Source organism: Castor canadensis, chromosome 1 (assembly GCF_047511655.1).
Source record: "Castor canadensis chromosome 1, mCasCan1.hap1v2, whole genome shotgun sequence".
Lineage (NCBI taxonomy): Eukaryota > Metazoa > Chordata > Mammalia > Rodentia > Castoridae > Castor > Castor canadensis.
In genome coordinates, this window is record NC_133386.1 from 113,464,600 (window position 1) to 113,491,574 (window position 26,975).

The window sequence follows — 26,975 nt, forward strand, 5'->3', positions numbered from 1 at the left end:
AACAGGCCAAGAGTGGGGAGGCCCCATGCCAGGCTCACTTGCCCAGGGCGTGGAGTGAGAGGCCAGGATCCCAGGCCTGCGAACTAACTCCACTTCCTTCTTGTACCCACAGTGAAGAGCACTCTAACAGCAGAGTGCTTCTTGTATGGCTATATGGTGCCTCTTTAAAAACTACTTGTAGGGCTGGATGGAGGCATAGATGAAGTGCTAGTGTACCTGCCTACCAAGCAGGAGGCCCTGAGTTCAAACCCTAGTTCAGGGAGGGGAAAAAAAAAGCTACACTTGACAAGAACAATATGGCTGTCCCTTCAAATCTTTTTGAGGTGAAATTCATGTAATGTGTTTATCAATGTGCCAGGTGTGTACAATTCAGTGACATTTACACATTCACGGTGCTGTACAATCACTACCTCTGTTTAACACCAAAACATTTTCATCACCCCAAACAAACCCACTAAGCAGTCAATCCCCACACTCCCCTCCCCACAGCCCCTAGCAATCATCCATCTGCTTTCTCTCTATATAGATTTACCTATTTTAGATATTTCATGTAAATGGACTTCTATAATATATGGCCTTTTGTGTTTGGCTTATATCACCTACGGCATAATGTTTTAAAGGTTTATCCATGTTATAATTTATCTGTACTTTGTTCCTTTTAATGGCTGAGTAATATTCCATTGTGAGGACACATCACATTTTAACACTTGTGTTGCTTCTACCTTTTGGCTTTCATGAACAATGCAGTTATGAATTACTCATTTACAAGAACTCACACTGTTTTCAGTTCTTTTGAACAGAATTAGGATGGAGATGTTGGGTTATACAGTAATTCTATGTAGCTTTTTTGAAGAACCATGCCCCTTCAAAATATTTAAAAATTTAAAATTCTACCAAGAAAAGCCCAAAGGAAACTGAAAGCAAAATTCAAAACCACAGTGTAATCAAAGTAGTTAAAAATGCCTTTTCTAATGTCATTTTTAGTAAGTTCAATCTAGACACAAGTATACTTATTTTTAAAAGGTCAGACCACCACTAAGGCAGAACTAAGATATAAAATTCTACCGAATAATTAATGAGGGTTGTTGTATGCCTGGTATATATTTAACAACAAAATCATACCTAACCAAGGCTCCACTAGGAACCACATGGCTGGCTATAGCACTTTTCAACCAAAGAAAACAGTGGAGTGGACAAACAGATCCAGAACAAAGACAGCTTTCTGTGACCAGGAAGGACTAGATTTCCTGCCCTTGTTGTCATTTTCAGTAACACCATCTTTCTCTTTAGAAACATGTAAGTCCCTGATGTTTAAAAAAAGAAAATCAGCAGTCTTTAAGTCATCTTGGCTGGTGCAGTGTGGCTCACACTACCCAGGAGGCAGAGATCAGGAGGATTGCACTTTGAGGTTCCAGGAAAGCCAGGGAAAAAAGTTAGCAAGTCCCCATCTGAACAAACAAGCTAGGCATGGTGACATATACCTGTCCTCCCAGCTACGTGGGAGACCATAGGTAGGATGACTAGGTCTAAGGCTAGGGGGCAGGAGTGAGACCCTAAAGCAAAAAGGACTGAGTGTGTGGCTTGAGTGGTAAAGTACCTCCCTAGCACATGTTAAGTCCTGAGTTCAGGACTTAACACTACCATGAGGTGGGGGAAGAAAAACCATCCTGTGTTCCATCCTTCAAAGACCATTTCTCATCAGGTCTAAACCATCAGCAGTACTTTATTTTTCCCCTATTTTTTATTAGCACATATTGATTGTACAGAGGTTTCATTGTGATGTTTCCACACATGCATGTAACGCACTGTGATCAAATTCACCCGCCCTATTGCCGTCAGCAGTGCTTTAAGAATGAACAGCCGGAGGCCACCACACAGCTCGCTCTGCATTGGGTCTTTGGGCAGTTTTGAGGTTTACCACCAGCAGCAATGGTAACTGGGAGGATGAGATGGGAATGCAGAGGGACTGTATGAAAGAGGATGCCTCAGTGCCTTTAAATTAAGTGAAGAAGAAAACAGTTCTCTGAAGAACATAATCAACTAACTACAAATGACAAGACTGACTCTTCTAGTACAGCAAGACACTGACATGACAGGGACGGCTGGCGAGGCAGGCAGCAGGCAGGTGAGCTGGCAGCACTCACTGGGCAGGTGTTCAATTAGGCGGGAAGTGAGATGAAAACAACTCAATTAATTCATGGTGCATGCCTGTCGGGAGAACCAGAAGATGAGCCTGAAACGTCAATCGCAGACCAGACATGAACTCCACAGCCCTGCTCCTTACGAAAATGGGGCTCACAAGGAAGCACTGCGAAATACAAAAATACACTGGGAGGGGCTCGGTAAGCTCTTAACATTCAAGCTAAACTGAAGGCCAGGAAGGAACAAAGCAAGAAGGCAGCTTATTAAAGATCACAAAAGCCAATCCTTTCTGGCTCATCCTGGTCAGCCTCAGATAGACTGGGGAGCACAGGACAGACATACAGACAAAATTTAAAAGCCAATGGCAAAGTAACAGGACCACCCCAATTTATAACATCCCCTGGGTGTGAGGTTTGACTCCAGCCCAACAGGCGTTACCTGCAGTCTCAACAGTCTAGGAAACGCACAATAAGCATGAGCAGCCCTGGCAGAAGTAAGGACAGGAAGAGACACTAAGAATAGAAAACGAAGAAAAAAAAAACACAGGCTTATCAGGACCACATCTGGCAAAGTAACTACAAGCCCTTAGTGAAAAAGGGAACCTTCACAATCCTGCAGACCTCACCCATTGCTCAGCTGACAAGAAATGGGACGCCTGCTGCACAGGTGTCTGAGGGATCCAGCCAACTTCCTTGTTTCACAAAAAAGAACACTGAGGTTCGGAGAGGCTCAGCAACCTACCAGAGCACTGCCAGGAACAGCAAGGCCAGGCCTAGAATCCCAGTCTCTTGGAAGATGACGATAGTAACAGTTCTCACCTGCTGCAGTTTATGAGCCTGCCTCACTCCTTCTGACAACATATAAAGGGGTAGAATCTCTTTTGAGCTCATTTTACAGATGGGGCACAGACAGGTTAAGGTGCTTGCCCAAAGTCACACAGCTTGTTGGAAATACAGACAGGCTAGGAGCCTGGTCTGGCTAAACGTTTGTGCTCTTAACCATTACACTCAACTGTCTCTAAACTATGCTGCTTCCAAAGAAAGGACAGCTTTTCAACTAAAGTGTAAGTCAGAAACTATCATTAGGTAACTTTTAGTATCTACCGCTGTTACCTCCCAAAACACGAAAACGATCAGCACTTACAGGTATAAAGGACAAAATTATTTTAACTCTGGGGAGAAAGATGGCTTCCACCTGAACAACATGAGTAGACTTGGACTTGAAAACAAGGGGCAATGCAAAAACCTAGCCTGTTTGGTCCTCTCTTTTGTGCACCTTCAGCAAGTCACCCTGTGAGCTACTGACACACACACTTTCATGTGTTCACTGCACAGCAGCTCTGCTAGGCCCAGTGGATGATGTAAGAACCAGCATCTGCCAGATCTCAGAGCTTCCACCACAACTGTGCTAGACAAAAAACCACCAGTTCAAGCATATACAGTCCTACCTTAGTTTCGGGAACCTTGCTTTTAGAGGAAGTTTAAAGGCTCTTGGCTTTCCCAAGAAATGCCATTTGCATTCTCAGATCCAACTGCAAGAGCCCTATTTCATGCCAACACTGTTTTCTACATTAAAAACCAGGACATCTCCTTGTAATGCACACGCCTGCTCTGCTGCAATAGCTACTTCCTTTGACTGCCACAACCAAGCCACAGGTTCAAGCTATGAGTTTAGTTCAAATCAACAACCCTCATAGAACTGGAACTCCAGGAGCTCTAACTGGGACCCTGGGACCAAGGTGAGCTACATAATCGCTCTTAATATTATCATAAAACCAGCCAAGGGAGGTGGCTCATGCCTGTAATCCCAGCCACTCAGGAGCTGGAAATCAGGAGAGTCATGGTTTGAGGCCAGTCCTGGCGAAAAGTTCATGAGACCCCATCTCAACAAATAAAAAGCTGGGCATGGTGGCGTGTGCTTGCCATCCCAGTTACCAGGGAAGCATAAATAGGAGGACTGAGGTACAAGCCAGCCCAGACATAAATGTGAGACCCTATTCAAAAAATACCTAACAGCAAAAACGGCTGGGGGCATGGCTCAAGTGGTAGAGTACCTGCCTCACAAGCACAAGGACCTGAGTTCAACCCCCAGTACTACAAAAAAAAAAAAATCATAAACCCGCTGGGAGCCAGTGGCTCATGCCTACAGTCCTAGCTACTGAGGAGGCGCACAGAGCAGGAGGATTGCAGTTCAAAGCCAGCCTGGGCAAATAGTTCACAAGACCCTATCTCAAAAGAAAACCCTTTACATAAAAAGGGCGGTAGAGTGGCTCAAGGTGTAGGCCCTGGGTTCAAAACCCAGTATCACAAAAAACAAATCATAAATCCAGGAAGAATAGGTGGTGCTTATCAGATCCTAGGCATCTAACTCAAACACGAACTAGCTCATCTAACCTCACTACACCTCTCAGGTAGGTGCCACTATTACACCTAGCTGAAAGATGGAGGAGTTGCCCAAGTTCACACAACTAAGAAGTATGCACACACAATGTAAGTTCAAGTTTCTTGACTTCACAGTCCAAGCTCTTGTCACACAGTTGGCATCACAGGGGAGTCAAAACTCTCCCTCTAACCTAAGGGTTGGATAACTGAGTCTACAAAATAAACAAAAAGGAGGCAGACTAGCAGGAGAAAAGGCATATAAGTTTATTTACACACACAGAGGTGTCATATGAAAGAAAAGTAAATACTCGAATACCCAGGAAAATACAGAAGCTGATCTTTGTAGAGGGAGAGAAAGAAGAAGTAGACAACTTAGGGAAAAGTAGATGATTCTAGAAAAGATGAATGAGTCCTCAGAACAGGTACAGCCTGTGACAAAGCCTATCTGGGCGTGGCGTCGGCCTCCAGTCCCCTCTCCTGTGACACCAGTTTAATCTTCCCTGGCTGGTAAGAGTCTAGTGGAGGAGATGAATGACAATTGAGTTCCTTTTGGATCTGTCTTCAGCAAATGCAGGAAACTCATCCCCTTCCCTGCATCTGCTATTCCCTTGGTTTGTCCGAAGCGATGTATTTTGCTACACCCCAGTGTGTTTCTGCTTGTCTCATTCTTAACGCAAGGGCAAGACCGCCTCTCTCATTTCCTTGAAGGGACAATACTCTCCAAATTATCTTTAACACTCATCTGTCTGAAGGGGAACCTATAACCAGTTCTTCCAGCAGACCAAACAATCAGCGAAGGACTCAGCACTGGGCTAATGATGAAGGGGACAGAAATGAAAGAGAAAGAGCCCTGCTACAAGGATTCCACAATCCAAGCAGTACTGACATAAGCAATAATCAAGACAGCCTGACCATGACCATGGTCAGAAACACATTTCCACCTGTGACTCGGACAGTCACACACGCACATACACAGTTTTACTGTGTGTGATACATTAATATTTTTTATTCTATTTCATCTTTTTTAAAGTGTCAAATCACTAAACTAATAGTGCGAAAAGCTCCTTCTCTAGAATGCTGCATTTAGCACTAATTTTAAAACTAAGCAAAGAATGTCAGAAAGTTCTTCCCTACGTCTCATTTAAGTTTCTTGGGATGTTAAATTTATATGGCTGGGTATGTGCTCAAGACAACTATGCCAGTGTCTGATTTAAGGGCCTGAGATGTTATAGCTGCATTCAAAACATGACTTTTGGGGTGCACTGCAGGCTGTGGTATAGTGGTAGAGCACTTGCTTAACATGCATTAGGCCCTGGGTTCGATACCCATTACCACAAAAACAAACAACAAAAAAAATTCACAATCATAAAACAGGAGATAACACTACTCATCCCTTCAGCTCATTCTCAGCAGAGGGGCTGTGGACATGGCATGAGGAGAGAAAAATCTGGTTGTGGCACCAGTCCTTATGATGGAGCACATTCAGCATCCCTGGCCCCATACAGCTCCCAGCACCCCTGGTGGTTGAGAGCCAATTCTGCACAGTAAATGGCCATAGCTGACCTGACAATGTAATCTACCTCTCTGCCTTCTTTCTGCCAGGTTACGTGCATAGCCCAAAGCTTTCACATCTTTTATGTAGGTGTCAACTGCACTGCACATAAAAGTATGACACATAAAATGCTTAAAACACAACAGAGCACAAACCATGTTCCTGCCTTTGCAGAGTTTGCTGACAGGTTCGGGGCATAGGGACAGATAAGCAGAGGGCTTCAAAGCCATCACTACTAACACCACTATCACGCCAAGACTCAATCTCTAAAGAAAAGAATCCTGGTCTGAACCCACAGCAGTATTAGCACAATCACAACTCCAGGCCTATCTCCCATACAAGAGTTTAGGTTCCTTCAGGACTGAAGTAAAGAAAATTGCTCAAGATCACACAGCAAATACACACAAAATTAGAATTCACAAAGATCAAAAATCACAGGTCACTTTTCCTGCTCTTCTTGAAGCTTTCTCTATGCTTGTCTCAAATTTATAAAAATGAAGGAGGAAGAGAGGAAGAAAGGAAAAAAGGTCTCTCGTTAGTGGTAGGAACTTTAAGATCGAATCTACTAGATGCCTGAGCAGGTCTTTTGAGAGGCCAGAGGCCTTTCAAGGCCACCTCACCATGATTATGTAATCAATGAAAGTATTACCCTAAAAGTAAACAAGTCCAATACGCATGTTTGAAATACCTGTTTCTTTTTCCCTACTGAAGTATTTCATCATTTTAGAAAGACTAATCTGGGCACTTCTGAGAGGCCATGTGGTTAACATGAACTTGCTTAGGGTTCTGATTCCCAGCAACTAAAGCAAAAATCCCAAAACCAAAATGAAGGGAAAATCTTAGAAAGATCCTACCTAAAATAAGAGCTCCTTATGCCCCATCCTGGCCCTCTTGTTTTGGAGGAGGATTTCCAGGGGGGGGTTCCTTACCACTGTCCTGAGGAAGGGAGGAGTTTCTCAGGCTTCAGCTTCTGTAGCTGAGCTCTGTGATTTTTCTAAGTCATGTTGGTTGAAAACTAGTTGACTCCTGTGACTTACATATGTTGTTTCACTTCTACTTTACCACAGCTTCTTTTAGATATCATTATTAGCAATTTATAGGCTACAGCCTGAGGAAGGCTAAGTAGCCAGCCCCAGCTGACAAAGCCAGAAAATGCCTGGGAAGGAGCCCAGCATGAGCCAAGCACTCCTAATGGGGAAGCCTGCTGGGTACCAGCAAGCCCAAAGAGCATCTGAACAGCCCTTTTTCCACTTTCAGAACACAAGCTAATTTTAAACAAACACCCTCTCAGATGTTTTTTAGGAGCCATTCAGGGGAATCCATGGCATAGAGAAGAAAGCTGCTACTCAGAAGAGTGTCAGATCTGTAACTTCCCTTAAAATCCCTGTCTGTGAAACAGGGATGGTGGTGGCTCTCAATTGCAAGAGGAGCCAATACCTGGGCAAGACTGACATGCCAGCAACTATAAACAACCTTAAGCTTATTCCTGCCAGGACTCTCTAAGCATCTCAGGAGGAAAAGCTGTAGAGACAAAAGACACACCCCCTAGAAATGTGGATTTGTTCCTCAAACTTGCAGGGAGAGCATGGAAGGCTGCCAAGGAGGAACCTTCAGCCCAGCAGCTGGCACACACAGGGCAGGTGGTTAATTGATGCCATCACCACCTGCAGTCATCAATCTCACCACCTCACTGCACTTGTCTTGAGCAAGGACACCTAGAAAAAAGTAGTGAAACAGGAAAAGATGCAACAAAGGGTAAAAACTGTCATTTCTGTGGTCCAGTCACTCCACTGAGACAGCCTAAAATCTAAGTCCAGGTTCAAAACAGTCCCCTCTGCCCACTGCCAGCCTCTCCTGGGAGGAGGGTCAAAGAGGTCACAGAGCCTCAATGAGCTCCCCATTCCATCCAGGACTCTTCTGTGCCCAGGGTTGTGGTGCAAAAGACCAGACTCTGGCCCTGCTACTCACACATAGGTCTGTGGGCAAATCACTGAACCACCTGGTTTTTTTCTTCTGTAAGTGGGAAAAACAATACTCACATTCCAAGGCATAAGGATTAAATGAGATAATCTACATAAAAGGCTCAGCACACAGTAAGTCAACAACTAAAAGCTATTGCTGCCTTAAAACAGAGGCAAAGTAATGTTGAGTAAAAACTCAATTTGATTCCTCAAAACGAAAAGGTTTCCTGCAGTTAGTAGGGACCAAAAATTTTCAGAAAACGAAAAATAGAAGGTGAAAACCTCCACTTTGGCTTCCTGAGTGGTTCCAAGGCTTCTCTACTGCTGCTCCCCTAAAGGCTGGAGAACTCAAGTGTCTCCTACCCACAGACTCATCACACTTTGTAAATAAACCCCATGACCAACCAGAGTGCTATGGCCAAATGTAAGCCAACAGGATTTGATCTGGAAATTAAATTCCATGCAGCACAGCCATACTCAGTTCAAAATAGGTATCTGTGACTTACTTTGTCTTTGAGTACCAGTCTCAAAGCCAAGAACAAGTGGACAGTGAGATAGGGCCACCAGCTTCCACAAAGCCCAACACAGACCTGGCTTTCCTTTCAAATGAATCGTATGCTGCAACAGTGATGACTCCAAAAATTACCCCAATGGTTACACAGGAATCCCAGCCAAAAACAGCTAACTCAAACAGTTGTTAAAAAGCAAGCAGTCATTAGGGTTGTGGCTCAAGTGACAGAGTACCTGCCTAGCAAGCACAAGGCCCTGAGTTCAAAACCCAGTTTAAAAAAAAAACCAACCAGTCACAGATGTCAGCCAACAACTTATCCCCTTTCCATCCCCACTCTCCCCAACAACCCACTTCCATCCATGTGGACCAAAGGCTACAGTTCTCATGGTGGGGCCTACTCCCAGCCCTAATTGTAGGTCTTCCCTGTGAAACAAGGGGTTGTCTGAGACCTAAGGCCCTGTCTTCATCTTGACCTTCTGCAGTGTCTTGCACAAATGGGTCCAAGGAGAATGCGAGCTCCTCTCCCCCCAACGACACCGTCCAGATCCCAGCACACTCACACACTTAGGGCTACTTAGCATTAGAGAGTAGAATGGAGGGACTGAACTGTGGAGGCAAGGCAGACAGCTGAGACCAGGGAAAGCTGCTGCGTACTTCAACCACATGGAGCTACAAAATCAGGTGAATTACAATTCACCCAGGCAGGGATATGTGCATCTTGGGGAGAATGAACTCAAAGAACTTGGCAGGGATGAATTTCAGTAAAGGCCCACAACAGTTAGTACTGGGTAGAACACGGAGGAACATCCACTTTACCAGCTAAGCAACAGCAGAAGAAGCATGCTGACAGCCCAGAAAAGCACATTCAAACCCATCCTTCTCGGGTCTCTGGGGTGAGCCCCACACACTCTTCCCTCAGCATTAAACGCTCAGCATAGAAACAATACTCGAGAGCCCTCGGGTTTACTTAGCACTTTCTTAATCACCAGCACTATCGTGGGCATGCAGAACAGGCACTTCCATCGACCACTTAGAAATGAGGAAATGAAGGCCAAAGCATATTTACCATGTGGTAAAACCGAGACTGAAGCCCAGACCTTCTAACTCTTAAGTTCAGTGCTTGTTATCCAAAACTACCCAGCACAGTGCACCCAGACCCGGTAATACCATCCATCTGAGCTCTGGGCCACGGTGCTTCCAGCACACCTTGCTGCCGGCCACCTTCTACAGACAGAATCCCAGCAGACACCCTGCCCAGCACAGCAGCACACACTTCAACCTTTCTCACTAACACAACAGAAGCACCCAAGTCATCAACCTTGGTATCCATCTGCCTCACGCTGATCCTAGCTTCCTGACAAATACATAAAATGTAACCCCAACAAGTCTCAAGGGAGAAACACACAGAGTGAATGGTTTTCTTCATTCAGTGGTGGGCAGGACAGAATAAGAAAATGTATCCCAAGGCCACAAACCAAAGAGCCCAGAACGCTGAGGCTTTCTGAATATCTGTCAGTCTGCCCTCAAATACTGTCTTAGAAACTTACCAGTTCTGGGATCTTAGGCAAGGTCTTTGTTTTCCTAAGTCTCAGCTTCTAGTTTATAAATAAGGAGTTAAAGAAAGGGTCTCATAGCAAATGTACTTAATGCTGCAAAACTGTGTACTTAAAAAACGGTTAAAGTCAATTTTACATTAGGTATATTTTAACACAGTACCATTTTCAATGGTCTGCTCTGCAATGATAAGACATCGTAAAGGCTTTTTTTTAACTTAGACCTTGTGATTGCTTGGCGAGTACTCCACCACTTGAGTAAAGGCGCGTTCTTATAGTGTCTAGCACACACAAATATTGATCCTAAATCAATATTTGATTTCATTCACTGATTTTAACAGTTGATTTTAATTAACATTGATTTTAATAGGCTTTACTACAAAGAGAATACATGTACAATGTAGAAAATGCCAAAAATACAACAATGTAAACCTACAATACCAAAATCCAGAGAAAACCATTTAAAAAACATTTTATGATATTTATGAATTTGTTAATTCTTAACAAATTTAGTACTTAATGTATATGTAAGCATGGAGTATAATCGATTCTTTCCTGTCTTACTTGTAATACAAAAACAATTTTTACAACATCCAGAAATACAGGGCCTGTGTTCAAGGCAAAAATAAAAAATTCTGTGTGTTATATGGATGATTTTGTTCCTTGCTTCATGTGTTTATTTGCTTCCTGTAATATATGTGTTAACTCAAACAAAAGTTATTTAAAAATAAAAAAGAATAGAAAGTTGTATGAAACTTGAGAACAGATGAGGTTAAGCAACTGAGAGACCTGCCTCCAGAGATGGAGATTTAGCCAAATCCTCTGTATCTGCTACTCCTCTCACTATCATCTACCCAGAAAGCAAGAACCCTGACCATCTGGCCAGCCGGGAAGAAGACCATACAGAGAGCACTGGAGCTCAGGGTCTTGAGTTCGGGGAGAGCTGGGTACGTGTCAGGTTGGCTGGGACAGAGTTCATGTTCCCTTTTCTAGAGAGCCGTACCCTCAAGGGATTCCCATGTTACTAGGGAAGCAGCCAGCGCCAAGGACCTGCCCTGGGGGGAGGAAGGCAGCAAATAAGGGAGACACTCATTTCATCTACCCTCAGGTTAAAGATCAGACAATTGAGGCTCAGAAAGGCAAATGGCTTTCCCAAATTCTAGGATGAGACCAGAATTTCATATTTCAGTACCAAACTGTGGACCAGAAGACTGCACTCTCAAAACTCTGAGCTAAATCACAGCATGCAGCAAGCTCAGAACCCAGAGAAGACCTTAGGGCCCACATTGAGTGTGATCTTACCCACCAGCAAGTATTTACTTACTAAATGCTTAAGTACATCCACAGATAAAAACCACCCCTGGACACAGGATAAAGAAGCTATTTTATGGGAAGAGTTGGATCCTCCTCTGGCTCTCAATCCTAAGCAAGGCCCAGCTCTGCTCTAACTATAACTAGATCCCAAACTTCCTGAGTGGCTCTGGCAGAGAAAGGCTGTGAACTTAAAAGGCAGTTCCTTTAAGGAAGTCCTTTTGATGTACTAGGAGGAATTACACTCTTACCGAACACATCTGTAATGCTAGCTTCTACCTAGGAACAGTCTACACAACTTTATTTTGTATAAGTATGTTTTGCTTGAGAGGGAGAAGAAGTGTTACCCCAAAGGTAACTCCTGAAACATTAGAGAAGCAGCTGCAGCTGGCACAGGGAAATCTGTTTCCATCTCTGCTTACACATAATTATATTCTAAAGTGATGTCTCTTGGGGGTCTGGGGTGCCAGCGATGCCCACATAACCTCCTGACATGGGCAGCTTCTGGTATGTCCTCAGGCAGATGCAGCAGGCCCAACCATGGCCCATTTCTCAGGAGCGCTCATCACACAGTGGTAGGCCCTTTCCTGCAGAAGCCTCAAGAGGAAATTCCACATCAACCAGATAACGCGATTTCCTCTCAAGTCTGAAGCTGGAATCTGAAATCATGATTTCCTCAGTAATAAAGCAAGCTGACCCAGCCTTGCCTTGGACCGCTGGGCCAGGTATGCTGAGGACAAGCCTCCAGATACTCAGCTTGCAGGAGTGTTTTTATGACAAGTATGAAGTTTGAAAACTTTTAGGCCATACAAAGTGGGTGGTAGAGAGGCCCTGGGCTCATGTATCCACACCAGAGTTCAATGGCTTTCCACATATCCTTTTGGACTTTCCTCCCTGCCCTGTTTTCAAGGCCGAATGTGGTCCGTTGACCAAGGGAGCAGACTTGACTCTTCGCAGCATAATAACTTTACACACAGAAGGATCCAGGAAGCTGAACAAACTAAGTCTGCACATGGACCTCAACTTCTTCTAAATCTGCTCAGAGCAAAGAGCACCTGAACTATCAGCAGTGTCCACCACACAGGCCCAGGGCTGGAGGGAAAAGAGCCTACCACTTCAGGTGGTGTGAGGCTCTGTAGCTCACAAATGCTGTTTACTGGCAGTCCCTACCACCACCTCACCTGTCTACTGTCTCCTTCTCCAGGCATGTGGTTTATGGGGTGAAAGGCATCTGGAAGGAAAGAGAACAGACAGAAAGGATGGTGGATCAATAGTCAAGAGAGCACTACATTTTTTAAAAACCTCGAAATAACTGCTGCAAAATATCTAGGTACACACACACACACACACACACACACACACACACACACACACACACGGATGGCATGGCCATTAAGCTTAGAAAAATTCAGTTGGTTTACACTATCTTGCTCTCATATTGTGCTCAAAGCCACAAGGGTGGCTCCAGGCCTACTAGAACAAAGTCTTCACAAAAACAGGCAAGGACCTCCTTGATCCTCAATCCCCTCACATATCCCCACTTACACACATTGCTCCTTAACGACCCTGGCCCTATGCCATTTGTTGGCACATGAACCCACCTCAGAGCCTCTGCAATTTGCTGACCCTTCTTCTCCATTCAGAACCTCCCCCAGAACATGCCTTCCTCTCACCCCTCCCCCTCACTGAAGCTTGAACACCTCCTTCTCAGCAAGGCCTTCCTTGGCTACCTTCCAACACCTCACCTTCCCCCTTTGCCTCATCTCACATACTCCCGGGTTTGACAGTATCCCAAAAAACTCATATCCATCTGGAACTTCAGAACGTGACCTTATTTGGAAATAGGATCTTTGCATATACAATTGGTTAAGATGAGTGTGACGGATAATTTTACTTATCAACAAGCCCAGATATTTAGCCATCAATTCTGTGTTGGGGGAGGGATCCTAGATAATATGAAATTTTGCATTGGTAGATTGAGTAAAGTAAAGCAGATTGTCCTGGCTAACGTTGGTGAACTTCATTAATCAAATGAAGACCTGACAGAACAAACATTTTGGATAAGAGGGAACTAAGTCCTCTTGATTGACTAGTTTGAGCTGCTGCACTGGTCTTGTCCTGCCTTTGGACTTAAACCAAAAAACTGGCTCTCTTAGTATCTTAAAACTGACAGCTGTCAGACCAGAACTTATACCCTCCACTCTCCTGATTCTCAACCCTGAGACTTGGACTGGAACTGACACCATTAGCTCTGCTGGGTCTCCATCTTGCTACTGCAGATCCTGGGACTTAGGCTCCATAATCACACGAGCCAAAACCTTACAACAAATCTCTTCATGTACACACAAACACACACCCTGATTTGTTCTGCTTCTCAGGAGAACCCTAATACAGTGAGTCATGCTCTAACACCGGTCTCCTATTAGTTGTGTGTCTCTGGAGAACCCTAATACACAGACACATGGGAAGCCCCAAGTAATGGCATGTGACAGCAAAGACAGACACAAAACCTATGCTGTCACAAGTCAGGAGCACCATAAAGTGCCAGCAACTACCAGAAGCTCAGAAAGAAGCAGGTAACAGGCCCTTCAGAGCCTCCAGAACTGGGGTAGAACACACTTCTGTTTTGTTACCACACTCCTAGGGCACGAGCATACACAGTACGTATTCATTAGTGTCTGTCACCCTCACTAGAAAATAGCCTAACAAGGATTTTGGCCTCTTTCATTCATTGCACAATCCCCAGTACCAAGAACAGTAACTGGCACCTGGTGGACACTGTAAATATTTCCTGAGTGAATCAACATCTACTTAGAAGGGAAGCAGGGGTGTTACACTTACTCTACCCAAGGCCAAACTGAGAAGCTGACACTCTAACTTCACTCAGACAGACGAGTCAGGTAAAAAACTGAATTGGGACCTTGTTCGTTCATTTGGCCCATAATATAGGTGATAAGTACCAGCTAGCTCCCAGGAGAACTGCTACAGCAGCAATAACTAAGCACATATGTGGTGGGGTGGGACAGAGGGGCAGGATCCAGGCGTGGCTCCCATTCACAAGGACCACGACCTTGAACAAGGTACCTCATCCCTGGGGTCTCAAGTATCCTTACCTGTCAAGTGCAAGGTGGATTAAAAACTGAATTCCCCTGTTCTCTAAGGGGTAAGCAAGGTTTGTTTCAATTTGTTCTGCTTCTGAGAAGCCTCTCAGACCTCCAGAGTCAAGGTGAAGTCTCCATTCTGCTGACTTCCTGTTAGGGCCATCCCTCTGGCACTCGTCACACACTACTCTGGAATCTCTCTCACACCACAGGCTATGGCTATCTCATTTGTATAGTTAACTTTTACATACATCATCCAGACTCGTGTTACAGGCCCGTGTACCTGACTCTACAGGCTACCACGTCTGCCCCAGTCCTGCTGCATCCTTTCTGGGTGCTCTGGGTGCTCCTAGGCTCACCCACCCAGCTCGGCTCCCAACAGCAAGGTTTCATTTTCCTCATCTGGACCCCTGCACTGTGTTGCTATGCAGGTCTTGGGTATAGCCTTCTCCCCATTCAACCTGCAGGCCTCGGACATCTGGCTGGGTGAGCAAATACATCAGGGTTGCAAAACGAGCTTGCCATCGTTCACAAACATCCATGCACACACACACTGATGCAAATACAGGTGACCAGGAGAATGAAACCATGGAATGATGGATATCATCTCGGGGCCAGCACTATTAGGAACATAAAAACATAAGCTTTGGAGGCAGGCGGGCCCAAGGCTGAATCCCAGCCTTGTCTGGCCCAAGAAAATCATCTACTTTACCCCTCTGCACTTCAGTGACCTCACTGCACAAGCCAGAAGGGTTATGGCCACACAGTTAGAAGGAAAGACCTGCCTCATACAGAATCTCACCTCACCACATTCTCACAGGCTTCCCAGAAACAACAGCATCTGGTTTTCTGGCTCATGGTATCTAAACATTCTCCCAGTCACCTCCCAATCCCGAATCCCTGCCTCAGCAGTGCTGGGCACATTAGTACTGACTAGTACTTACACACTCCTGGTTCCTCAGGGGAGAGATTCAGAGAAACTCTCTGGCATGTTACACCAAAATTAAAGTGTTCTATCACTGTACCTAGCTTCTGGGAGAAGTGGAGAGAATGTGCATGTGCAACCAGAAGCACTTGCTTCCAGGGGCTCACATCGACCAGAGCAGAGACAAGGTCCTGTGGGCTTGTTCTACAGTCACTGAAAGTCTAGGATCTCACCACTAAGATCCAGAGGCTGAATGATGAGTGTCACAACTTTACCAACAATCAACAAAATGCCTACCAAACACAAACTATTTCATTCAGGAGAATGGCCACCAGTGGGGAAACGGGCAGTCTCATACGCGATTGGTAGTTGAAAGCAGCACATCTCCCAGGAGCACAGTAAAAGTACTACGGCAGCATGTTAAATGAATGCAACACTGGACAAACCAGTTCTACTCCTAGAGAAACACAGGTGTTTCTGTGTGAAGAGAACATCACAATTTAAAGAATTAACTTATATATCTGTCCATCAAAAGGAAACCAATTCATAAATTATGATATACCTATAACATATTTTGTAGAAAAATAAAAGAACAAAGAAAAGCTACATACATGAAAAGATCTCTAAAGTGTGTTACATGAACAAAGCAAGTAGTAGAACACATGTGATCAGATTTAAGCTTATAAAAGAAAGAAAAAACTTTCTTTTATGCAGGCTGCCTATACAGTCTAACTATACAGCCTGTCTATGTGAGCTGACAGTTTCAGGGTACACATCCAAATGCTAAGACTACTTACTCCTGAGGACCCAGCAGGTGGTGTGGCCTGGGGGAGAGGTGCTGGACAGAAGGCTTGAGAAGTCCACTTCACACTTCTACACTGACTGAATGGGAAGGTGGGGTGCAGGAGAATGTATTCACATACTGTCTATATAATTTACCAGAAATCAAGTGAACTGACTGTAAACACGACCACCAAAACAGAGTTCTTATGCAGATGTGAAACTGCTGACCCAACCCTAAACGGTTTCCATGCCTCACTCTACAGTCAACAAGGCTGGCTGATAAGGTTCAATCCCAATTCTAAGCTCCCAGTGATGGGACTGGGATCAATAGAAAGGGAGGGAAATGTAGGATGCCAGGAAAACTTTTATGGTGAGACCTACGGAGAAGCTGCTGCCCATCCTATCCTGAACCTGCTGTCCCCAAACTGCATCGGTTCTGGGGCCTTCCTGACTCTCAACCGAACTGAATGAGGAAAATCAAGACTGAGATTAAGAGAGTTCTTGGGCTGGAGATATAGCTCTGCAGTACAGCACTCGCCTAGCATGCACAAAGCCCTGGGTTCCAACACCAGCAACATGCTGAGGGGAACGGGCATCAGAGGGGAGGTTTCTCACTGTCACCAACAGCCCTCCCAGGCAAGCTCCCTCGGCCTGCCCTTCCTGACAGAGACAGAGCACTGGTTTCTGGAGTCAAGACCGGCAGCCCCGAAGCCCACTCACTGGAGTCCCTTCGCTTCGGCAAGCAGCCCAGGAATCTTTTCACACTCACTACTAAAATCGAAACTGCGCCAGTACACGAATCAGATGGTCCTGCCAACAAAACAGCAACAACGTGGGAAAGAGAAGACAAATCAGTGGTATCCTGGCTAGATATGTATTTATTCTTTCTGCCTGCCAGAGCAGTGGCACTACTGTAGATTTAAACATTTGATAAATATCTTTTTGCATCCCAGTAAGAATTAAAACACACACACACACACACACAAACATGAAACAAAAACAGCATCAAGGCTTTGCCTAGGACATAATGTTCAAGAGGTAAGCGTAACAGCTAATATCTGCAGGCAAGAATGCTCTTCTCCAATTAAAACATGTGCTCTGTCTGGCAAGTGCTCCTACCATACAAGATGAACTCAGTAGATGCTTGTAACACCTCACAGTTAGAGTGCCAGGGAAAGGTGCCCTTAGAACAAAGACAAAAGGTCACCTCTTTGAAGGAAAGGAAAAGCATCAAGCAGAAAGTAGGTGAGCTGAGTCTATGCAAGGTGACTTGCTGATAGAGATGGGTTGTGACTGATGAAGCAGGGAAGCAGTCTGATCCACACAGGTAACTCGGCTGCCTCTTCACAAAGAATGCAGCCCAAATAAAGCCAGAACCTGATCAACAGATCTCCAGCCTGACCGAGCAAGAAGCAACCATCTGAAGATCAGGGGTATTATGCAAGTCGGAAAAACAGACGCCCAAAAGAAAGTTTACTACCATGTCTGGCACTGACAAGGGGAAGAGGATACAAGACCAGTACATTTCGAAAATGGCAACAGTGTGTTCTATGATTAGGTATCAGTCAACCATCACCCTGTGCTGCCACTCTGTCTTGGCCTGGCTCCCCAGAGACTTCAGACTTCAGGGAAGGATGGCCTCCTCCCCTTCAAGCTGGCCAATGTTCCCCACTGTTCACAGTGAACTCACCTTTCCCAGTCAACCCCACCTAGGACAGATCAACTAGTACTTAGCGCCCCGAGGGGTCCTCTGGGAAACCAGGGAATATTGGGACACCACTGAAGGCTTCTTTCTTTGGTAGCTTCTTGTCTTTGGCACTTTTCACTTACTTCAAGTTTGAATACTCAAACCAGAATCTCCCTAAACAGTGTCTGAGCAGCCTGACTTCTGTCCTGAGACGCTTCTGGAAATGTAGAAATGATAAGGCCAGTGGACAGGCACAGAGAGGAGACAGTCCTTGCAGGTTGGATTCAGACACCTGTCTCTAGCTGTCAGCAAATCGACCAAAGGAGGCAATTCTGCTTCTGCAGAGACTGTTTTCCGTCTATAAGGAGATTGAATCTCCACCCCTGGCAGCCCAGAACTGCAGTGGGAAGGATGAGGACAGGAAATGCTCAGATTTGATTCTATCCCCTCTCAACTTCAACATGCAGGGGGACTCAGCTCTTCTGATCCCAACATGTTCCCTTTCCTCCATCACCACGCCACCATCTTAGTATCTGACATTCAAGCCCTCATTGTGTCTCCAGCTGACTACTTTAATGGATTCCTTTCTCCTAATTCCCCTTGATGCATTTCATCCTCCACACAATCTTTCCATATACAGATACAAACCTGACCCTCACTCCTTAATGAACCTCCCACCCTATAGGACAGAGGCTACATGCTCAGCAGAGCAAGCAATGCCCCTGCCTTCCCCAGCAGCATCAATGGAAGCACAGGCTGTGGTGGCCCACATGCAACTCTATGGTTAACTCCTTGCTGGACATGTGTTTCTGTACCATCTCCTCTTCTGTGCATTGGCAGTAAATCGATCAACTCTTAAATCAGCTGCAAGAAGCAGCTGTGAAGAGCCCAGCACTCCAAAACGATCACCTGTACTGTTCCAACGTGGCTCACCGTGAGGTGTGCCTGCCTCACTCTTCTGCACCTAACTGTGCTACCTCTTCACCATGAATGGACAAGAATAACCTCAAAGAAAAGAAGGCACACAGGAGCTCTACCAATATAAAAACAAAGCTATCAAAATGTGAAAGAAACCAAAACTCACTACCAAAACAATGTGAAAAGGAGGATAAAATGCTTTAGAAATATACATCTCTATGATGTTTTGGACTTCAATTGTTCCAATGATTTAGGAGGATGAAATCTCAAATGCTCACAAAGGAGACACTGCTATTTAAAAAAAACCTATTTCTTAATTAATATCTTCAGGGAACTAAAAAGTACTTTTATAGACTGACTGAATCTTAATAAAATTCTCTGAGAAATTCTGGCATCAGTCACAACAAACACCCTCTTGGAATTTAATTTCCTTTTCGGCATACAACTTACTATGAAAACTCATTTATGATGCCACCAACCAGTCAAAATCTGCCTGGAGCGCAAAAACTTCAAAATCCCACAAGAAAGCCTTATCAGACTGGTGGAAATTAGCCCCATATGTAGCCAAATTCTACATCTAACAGAGTGTTCCCTCATGCCAAGCTTTCCAGCTTCTACTGTCAGTCACATTCAGCTACAGTTCTTCTAGGGTCTCCCTACAGCTAGAAACTCCCAAATTCAGTGTCTTTTCCCTGTGACAAATGAATAAAAAAGGATAAAGCCCACAAAACGAACAAAAGGAAACTAGTTACATCCATCTTCAACTTCCTACAAAAGACCTGTCCTTTCTGGCCTCTGGTTTTGATCAATTTGTTCTTTTTGGACTAGGTTACCACAGGCCCTGGAATATTCACTGTGCATGCTGGGGGCTGGGTTGCGGAGGCAAAAGCTGAAGAATTATTCATAAGGACAAAAATGTACTTTAAAAGCCTTTTTCCCCTGAGAACAATTCCTACTGGAGACTTAATCAATCCCATTATCTGGAGTGCCTGTACAGGGAGAGAAAGGAAGTACCAGTCTTTATTGAGCACCACTGCAATTCACAGGTACAGCTCAGTAAAGCAAGGCAGATAGTATTGCCTTGACTTTACATATGCAGAAACCAGTGTGAGAGAGCTCAGGATTTCCTCCAGATCCTACAGGCTCCAAAGAATCCCAAAGATAGCCTTTACCACTTCACACGCTGCTTCCTGGGTCCACCAGAGTTTATGAAATGTCCTGGGTTAGGGAACACTTTACAGTCTACTTGTTGCTTTTCACATACATAATACAACCCTGGAGGATAGCTAAGAATTCCCTTTCCAGCACTACAAAAAGTCTGTTAGGATTCAAAGACCATCAGTAAGCTTGTGGGAACCTGCTGTAACACTCAGCTGTGTCTGCTCTTGGCTTTGTTTTCTCATATGTGAACTGATGCTCACTCCTACCTCAGTGTCTGAAAAACAGCCTGGGTCTCAAATGGTAACTATTTTCAGGAGCATGATTTTTATTGATTGAATAGTCCTCAGTTAAAGTAGTACTTATACACACGCACAGTATAGCTATCTTAAAGACTCAACCTAATTGGTCAAGCCTTTACTTTTTGGAGAAGATAGCATTTTTTCACTACCTCAAGAGCTAACCACTAACTGCAGCTTCCACGAAACTAAGACAACAACAAAAAGGTGGGGGTGGATTACTGAAAATCATGTGGTCAGACCCAAAATGGATTTTGAAAGCTACTAGCAGAAGCAAATAGGAGAGAAGCATTCGGTTATAATAAAATGAAAATAATTAAAATAAAATCCTCCTCACTTTCCAATACTTTGGCTTGATGGTTAATGTGCTGTAATGACCCCAGTTGTTTCAACTCCATGGCCCACAGCATCTAAAATGTTTCCAGAGGTTTTACTGACAGCTTGGCCAGGGGTCTAGGGGGTCAGGTGGAGTGGAGAACTGTTGCTTGGAGCTGTTTTTAATGTGCTGCCTCTGAGCACACTGTTTGCTTGCCCACTTACTACACTCAGTTGAAAGAAACCCATTAGTTCAGAAATGTCACATGCAGTAGGAATTAACTCACTACTTCTTAGGCCAGCAGGAACAAGATGGCAGAAGTGTGGCTGTACCGACAGAAGAAAACCAATAACATGGCAATAACAGATTTGGGGATTTTCTTCAGGGAAAGCCCCACCAAGACCAACCCAACTGAGCATCTAGTCCAGGCTGGAAGGTTAAAAAAGAAAGAAAAAAAATCAGGTCCATGGCGATACACGTAATATGCTCTAAGCACTTAGCAACTTCTTAGCAAAGACAGATGTGTAGCCAAGAACACCAATTGCCTGCGAGAGAACGGTATTCTCATTAAATCTAATACCAAGTATTTTTAGTTTGTTGTTTCGCTTTTTAAATCCTTCTTGCTTCTCATCTCTTTTGTTTTAAATCAATCCTAATTCCTCTAGAACAAGCTGAAGTATCCTTGTGTGGCTGCTCTAGTCAAATTACCAACCTCATCTCCCATTTCACAGATAAGAAAATTGATGTCCAGAGAGGGCAAATGGCTCATCCAAGGTCGTGCTAACAAATCCAGTATAGAACAAGGCCTCAAGAGGCCAACAGTATAGGTCTCTACTATTGCGTCACTACTGCAAATGACCTGGCATCTGATGTCTAGAATACAAAGTGTATTTGGGATGAAGAAAAAAAAAGAAGAAGGAAGAAGAACCCAACATGAGTCTTGTCTGCCGTCAAGGGGCGTCGCACAGATTGTGCTAATAAAGCATTCCCGAACCTCGTTTCAGAAACAAGCAACCTCAGCCAAAGCATGAAAGGCCACGTTTCCTGTCCCCGAAGCTGCGCGCTCACGTGCTGCGGGCCTTGGGCAACTACTGGCCCGACCCAGGCGCCTCTTCAACCGGGGTGGTGGGACGGGGGCCGCGGGACTCGGAACCCGGGCTCTCTGGGTCCAGGACGCCGCGGGGGACGGGAGGGGGAACGCGGATGGGAGTTTCTCAGAGTTCGGATTCCGCGCGGCCCAACCTCGCGCTGCTGGCGGCGCCCCCCGCCATCGCCACTCAGCAGGCCCTCCGGCACTTCCCCGGGACAGACACGGCGGTCCACAGGCGACTGCGGCCCCAGACGTCCTCCCGGCGCGTCCGGACGGAAGCGGAGGAGCACAGCCCGGTCCCCGCCGCCGCGCTCGCGGCCTCCCGCGCTCCGTCCCGGCCGGCAGGGCCCCGCCACGCGGAGCGCACCCCGCGGGGCCCGCGCCTCCCGCCTTCCCGAACGGGCCTCCGGCCGCCCCGCACCCGCACTTCCCGCCCGGCCCACGCGGGCTCGCGGTCCACCCAACTTTTCCCGGCCTCGGCCCCGGCCCTGAAGCAGCGGGCACGCGGCGTCCCGAGCCGCGACGGGTGCTCGAGCCCGCCGTCCCCCCTCCCCCGCCCGCCCGCCCCGGCGGCGCGAGTTGCGCGCGGGACCCATGCGGCGCCCGGGCCTCGGCCGGCAGCCCGCCGCGGAGGCGGAGCGGAGCCGGCGTGGCGGAACCCGCGCTGCCCCCTCGCCGCAGCCCGCCCCGCCGCTCCCTGCCCACCTGCCGCGGGCGCCGCCGCCGCCGCCCCGGTCCTCGCTGCCGACACCGCCCTCGCCACCGCCCACGTCCTCACCGCCGCCGCCGCCGTCCTCGTCGCCGCCGCCCCGGTCCTCGCCGCCACCGCCCCCGTCCTCACCGCCACCGTTCTCGCCGCTGTCTTCTCCTACGACGCCCCGGTCCTCGCCGACGCTACCGCCGCCACCACCATCCTCGCCGCCCCGGTCCTCACCGCCATCCCTGTCCTCGCCGTCCTCGACGCAGACGCCGTCCTCGCTGCCGCTGCTGCCGTCTTCGCGTACGCCACCGCTGCCCCGGTCCTCGACGCAGACGCCGCCCCCGTCCTCACCGCCGTCTTCTCCTACGACGCCCCGGTCCTCGCCGACGCTACCGCCGCCACCACCATCCTCGCCGCCCCGGTCCTCACCGCCCTCGCCGCAGACGCCGCCGCCGCTGCCGCCCCGGTCCTCGCTCCCGACACCGCCCACGTCCTCACCGCCGCCGTCCTCGCCGCTGACGCCGTCCTCGCCATCGACGCCGCCGCCGTCCTCGACGCAGACGCCGTCATCGCGTACGCCACCGCTGCCCCGGTCCTCGACGCAGACGCCGCTCCCGTCCCCGCCGCCCCCGTCCTCGCTCCCGACACCGTCCTCGCCGCCGCCGCTACCGCCGCCACCACCATCCTCGCCGCCCCGGTCCTCACCGCCATCCGTGTCCTCGCCGCTGTCTTCTCCTACGACGCCCCGGTCCTCGCCGACGCTACCGCCGCCACCACCATCCTCGCCGCCCCGGTCCTCACCATCCTCGCCGCCCCGGTCCTCACCGCCCTCGCCGCAGACGCCGCCGCCGCTGCCGCCCCGGTCCTCGCTCCCGACACCGCCCACGTCCTCACCGCCGCCGTCCTCGACGCAGACGCCGTCCTCGCGTACGCCACCGCTGCCCCGGTCCTCCACGCAGACGCCGCTCCCGTCCCCGCCGCCGCCGCTGCCGTCCCGGTCCTCGCTCCCGACACCGTCCTCGCCGCCGCCACCACCATCCTCGCCGCCCCGGTCCTCACCGCCATCCGTGTCCTCGCCGCTGACCCCGCCTCGCCGTCGACGCCGCCCACCTGACTGTTCACGCCGGCGAGATGGCGGCGGCGGAAGCCGCAGATGAGCCTTGTACCTGCGGCCTCCAGGCCGAAGAGGTCGCTCCCAGCGCTTCCATGCACGCAGGGTCCCGGCCGCGGATGCGCACGCGTCTCAGGTACGTCACGCGAGACGTCCTTGGGTTGGCTGGGCCCGTATGTGGGGGACCACTGGGGCCAACTTGAGGTGGGGGCGGGCTCCTGAGCTGGAGTAGGCGGGGCCTTTCATTCGGGTGATGGGCTCGTTGATTGATTGACAGATCTGTCTCCCGAAGCCTTCTTACTGCCCCCAGAAGACACAGGCTTCGTTCTTCCTTTGATGGTGGCTTAGTTCTCGTGAACGTTGCGTTTGAGCACAGGGCACTGGTCTTTTCCTCTTTTTGTTCTCAGCGCTACGACAGTGCAGGACTCTCAATAGGCTTAGTTAATATGTCTGCCGCCTTGTTTAGAAAGAGCATATTATTTTAACTCATCTAAAATAATAGGAGTCTTCATGGAATGACAAGATCATGATGGGCCATTGTACAGGTTTTCTTGGGGAGCACACTTTTGAGATGGTCCAGAGGAATCCCTCCCGCCAAATGACAACAGAGGCTGAATCAAGAATCTGAATTTCCCATTGCTCTATGGGAGCAATCAGAAGAAGCCTGCTAAAACACAGACTAAATAAGATCCTGAGGCTCATAATGCAAAACCCAGACAAATCATGGTTCATACTCTTTTGTAGCTGGCAGTTCAGGGCTGATACAGGGGCCTCACAACAATGCCAGAGACCTCATGAAGCTTACAGTTTAGTGAGAGGAGACACGTTGTAGTGGATGATAATTATATAGTATGTATAAAATATGTCAGGAGGAATGGTAATAACTGCTATGCTATGAAGAAAAATTAAACAGACGGGAATAAAGAGTTATCTAATAACTCTGATAGGCAAATTTGAAGAAAGATCTAAAGAAGTGAGTGATATAGACATGGATATGTAGATCAGTATTCCAGACAGAGGAATCAGCAACAGCAAAGGTTCTGAGGCAGGAACATAGTTGTTGTTTTCAAGGAGCAGAAAGGAGAGAAGGAAGCAAGGGAAAAAGCGCAAGAAATGGAGTGAGAAAGAAATGGAGCCAAATCCTGGAGGGCCTTCAGGACTTTGATAAAGACTGGATTTCACTATGTAAAATGTGAAGTTACTAGAGGACTTTGAGCAAAGGAATGACATTTTCTGACTTAATGTTTAAATGTCCTAGGTCCCACCCTGCTCTGGTTCTTCGGGAAGACAGATCGTAGCACGGGAAGGGTGGAAAAGGCAGAAGCTAAGGTGTTAGGGTAATCCAGATAGTGACAGATGAGTATATTTTGACAAAAGAGCTAACAGTATTAGTGATCATGGGTTGGGCATGGGATGTGAGAGAAGAGGATGAGCAGAGGATGGACCTAAGACTTTTGGCCCAATAACTGAAAGAAGTGCTATCTATCAGAATAAAAAGAAGGCTGGAAAAATTGCAGACTTGGTTTGAGATGCCTGTTATACAGTAAGAGAACTATATAGTAATTAACTGTAAATAAAGTCTAGATGACCATTCTCTTTTCACCACCTTTAGCGTGTGGCTTTATTGTTTGTGGTCACCTTATAGTTACAATATGGCTGACCATCTCCCACATCACATCTACCTTCCAGGAAGGGAGCAGGGGAAGGAAAACTAGTAAAAACAAGTGTGTGCCATCATTTGGCTTTCGTACAGAAGGCAGTGCTAAGATGGGTTTGGATAGAAGTATATAAGATAGGAAGATGTGTTGTATTGGTTTCCTACGTCTGCTATAAGAAATTTGGTGGCTTAGAACAGCTGAACGTACTCACTCATAGGTAGATGCCAGAAGCCTGAACTCCCTATCACTGAGCCAAAATCAAAGTGTTGGTGAGCCTGCAGTCCTTCCAGATACTCTCGGAAAAAATCTTGCATCCTACACCTTCAGGTGGTTGGCTTGTTGATGCATCACGCCAGTCTCAATGCCAGCACAGTCAAATCTCTAATCTCTGTGTATCTCCATATCTCAGTATATAGATTTCTCTTCCTCTCTCGTAGGTCCCACCCAAATGATCTATGATAATCTCCCCACCTAAAGATCTTTAACTTATGAAAGGACCTTTTTCCATCTAAGATAATATTTATTGGTTTTAGTATTAGGACCTGGTACTTTGGGGAGTTTTCTGCCTACTACATTTGAGACTGGGGAAATGAAACAGTTATGTTATCAAACCACCTCCTAATGGGGAAACACACCCCTCAGGGTTCTCCCAGCCCAGGAGCAAGTATTTATACACCAGTCACTGGCAACCATTTGTCCAAGGTTGCTCCTGAAGGCTTTACTTCTTTGGCACTTCTGCTCTGTCACACAGGTAGCAAAAACCCCAGTGGCAGAAGGCACTCCAGCAAAGGAATGCAGGTCTGTCCACCAGAAATCAGGCCCATGTGTCTTTTTTTTTTTTTTTTTTTTTTGCAGTATCAGGGTTTGAACTCAGGTCCTCAAGCTTGCCAGGCTTTTACGCCCCACATGCCTGAAGTGGCAGGCATGAAGAGCTACATGGATCCCTGACAACCACTGCAGCCCTCTCTTAAATACCTTTATGGCAATGCCCACTTACTTTCTCAGGCCAGATCATGTGACCTGGCCATGCTTAGCTCCAACCAGAAATTTAGATATTTGTTTGTATGCTTGTTTGTTGTAAGCTAGCACATTGCCATTCTGAATGACATTAGAGTTCTCTTCATATGGAAGAACAGAAAGATGGGTGAGTAACTTAGTCTATTTTCTGTTGCTATATAAAAATATTTAAAGCTGGGAACTTTAGAAAGAAATATGTATTTGGCCACTAGTTTTGGAGACTGAAAGTCCAAGATCAGGTGGCCAAATCTGTTTGCTCTCTTAGAGGGCCTTAGGCAGATGACATCACGATGCAGAAGAGATCACATGGTGAGACAAGAAGCTGAAGAGATTCAGAGCAGGGCTTCCTCTTTTTGTAACTTACCCTCACTGGAATAAGCTTCATCGTGCAAAAGCTACATTTTTCTCCTCCTAAGGTAATACCACCAGTGACCTGATCATCTCCCACTAGGCCACATCTCTAAAAGAGTCCACTCCTCTCTGCTTTACCAAAATGCAACATGAGCTTTTGGAAGACACACTCAAACCATAACAGTAATCAACTAACAGACCAGTGATAAGGATGATTCAGACCAGGTTTTATTGTTGGATCGGGTGAGAAGTGATCAGAATTTAGGATCTATATTGGAGGTAGTACCAGGGAGACTTGTTTGGGGTTTTAGGGAAACACAAATCTATGATCAGACAGAGTTTTTATGTCCAGCAACTGGTAGCAGTTGTGCCAATTACAGAGGTGGACTGAATGGGATGGAAGCAGATTTGCCATGCAGGTCAGGTGTGCTGTAAAGCACGTAAATGTGA

At 46.9% G+C, this 26,975-nt stretch overlaps 1 protein-coding gene and 1 long non-coding RNA gene across 2 annotated transcripts in view; both read right to left on the bottom strand.

Annotated features, from left to right (window-relative positions):
* Positions 1-21,979, bottom strand: part of LOC141413854 (uncharacterized) — a 36,772-nt gene extending 14,793 nt beyond the window's left edge. The window contains exons 1-2 of the long non-coding RNA XR_012438849.1: positions 12,593-21,979; positions 7,618-7,790 (exon numbers count right to left, since the gene is read on the bottom strand). This is a non-coding gene — a long non-coding RNA (uncharacterized lncRNA). The remainder of the gene's footprint in view (positions 1-7,617; positions 7,791-12,592) is intronic.
* The window catches only part of LOC141422522 (ferroxidase HEPHL1-like), an 80,866-nt gene extending 57,440 nt beyond the window's left edge, over positions 1-23,426 (bottom strand). The window contains exons 1-2 of the mRNA XM_074070361.1: positions 23,421-23,426; positions 22,623-23,388 (exon numbers count right to left, since the gene is read on the bottom strand). Coding sequence (XP_073926462.1) covers positions 22,623-23,388; positions 23,421-23,426 — 772 coding nt within the window. The remainder of the gene's footprint in view (positions 1-22,622; positions 23,389-23,420) is intronic.
* Between the last annotated feature and the right edge of the window lie 3,549 nt (positions 23,427-26,975).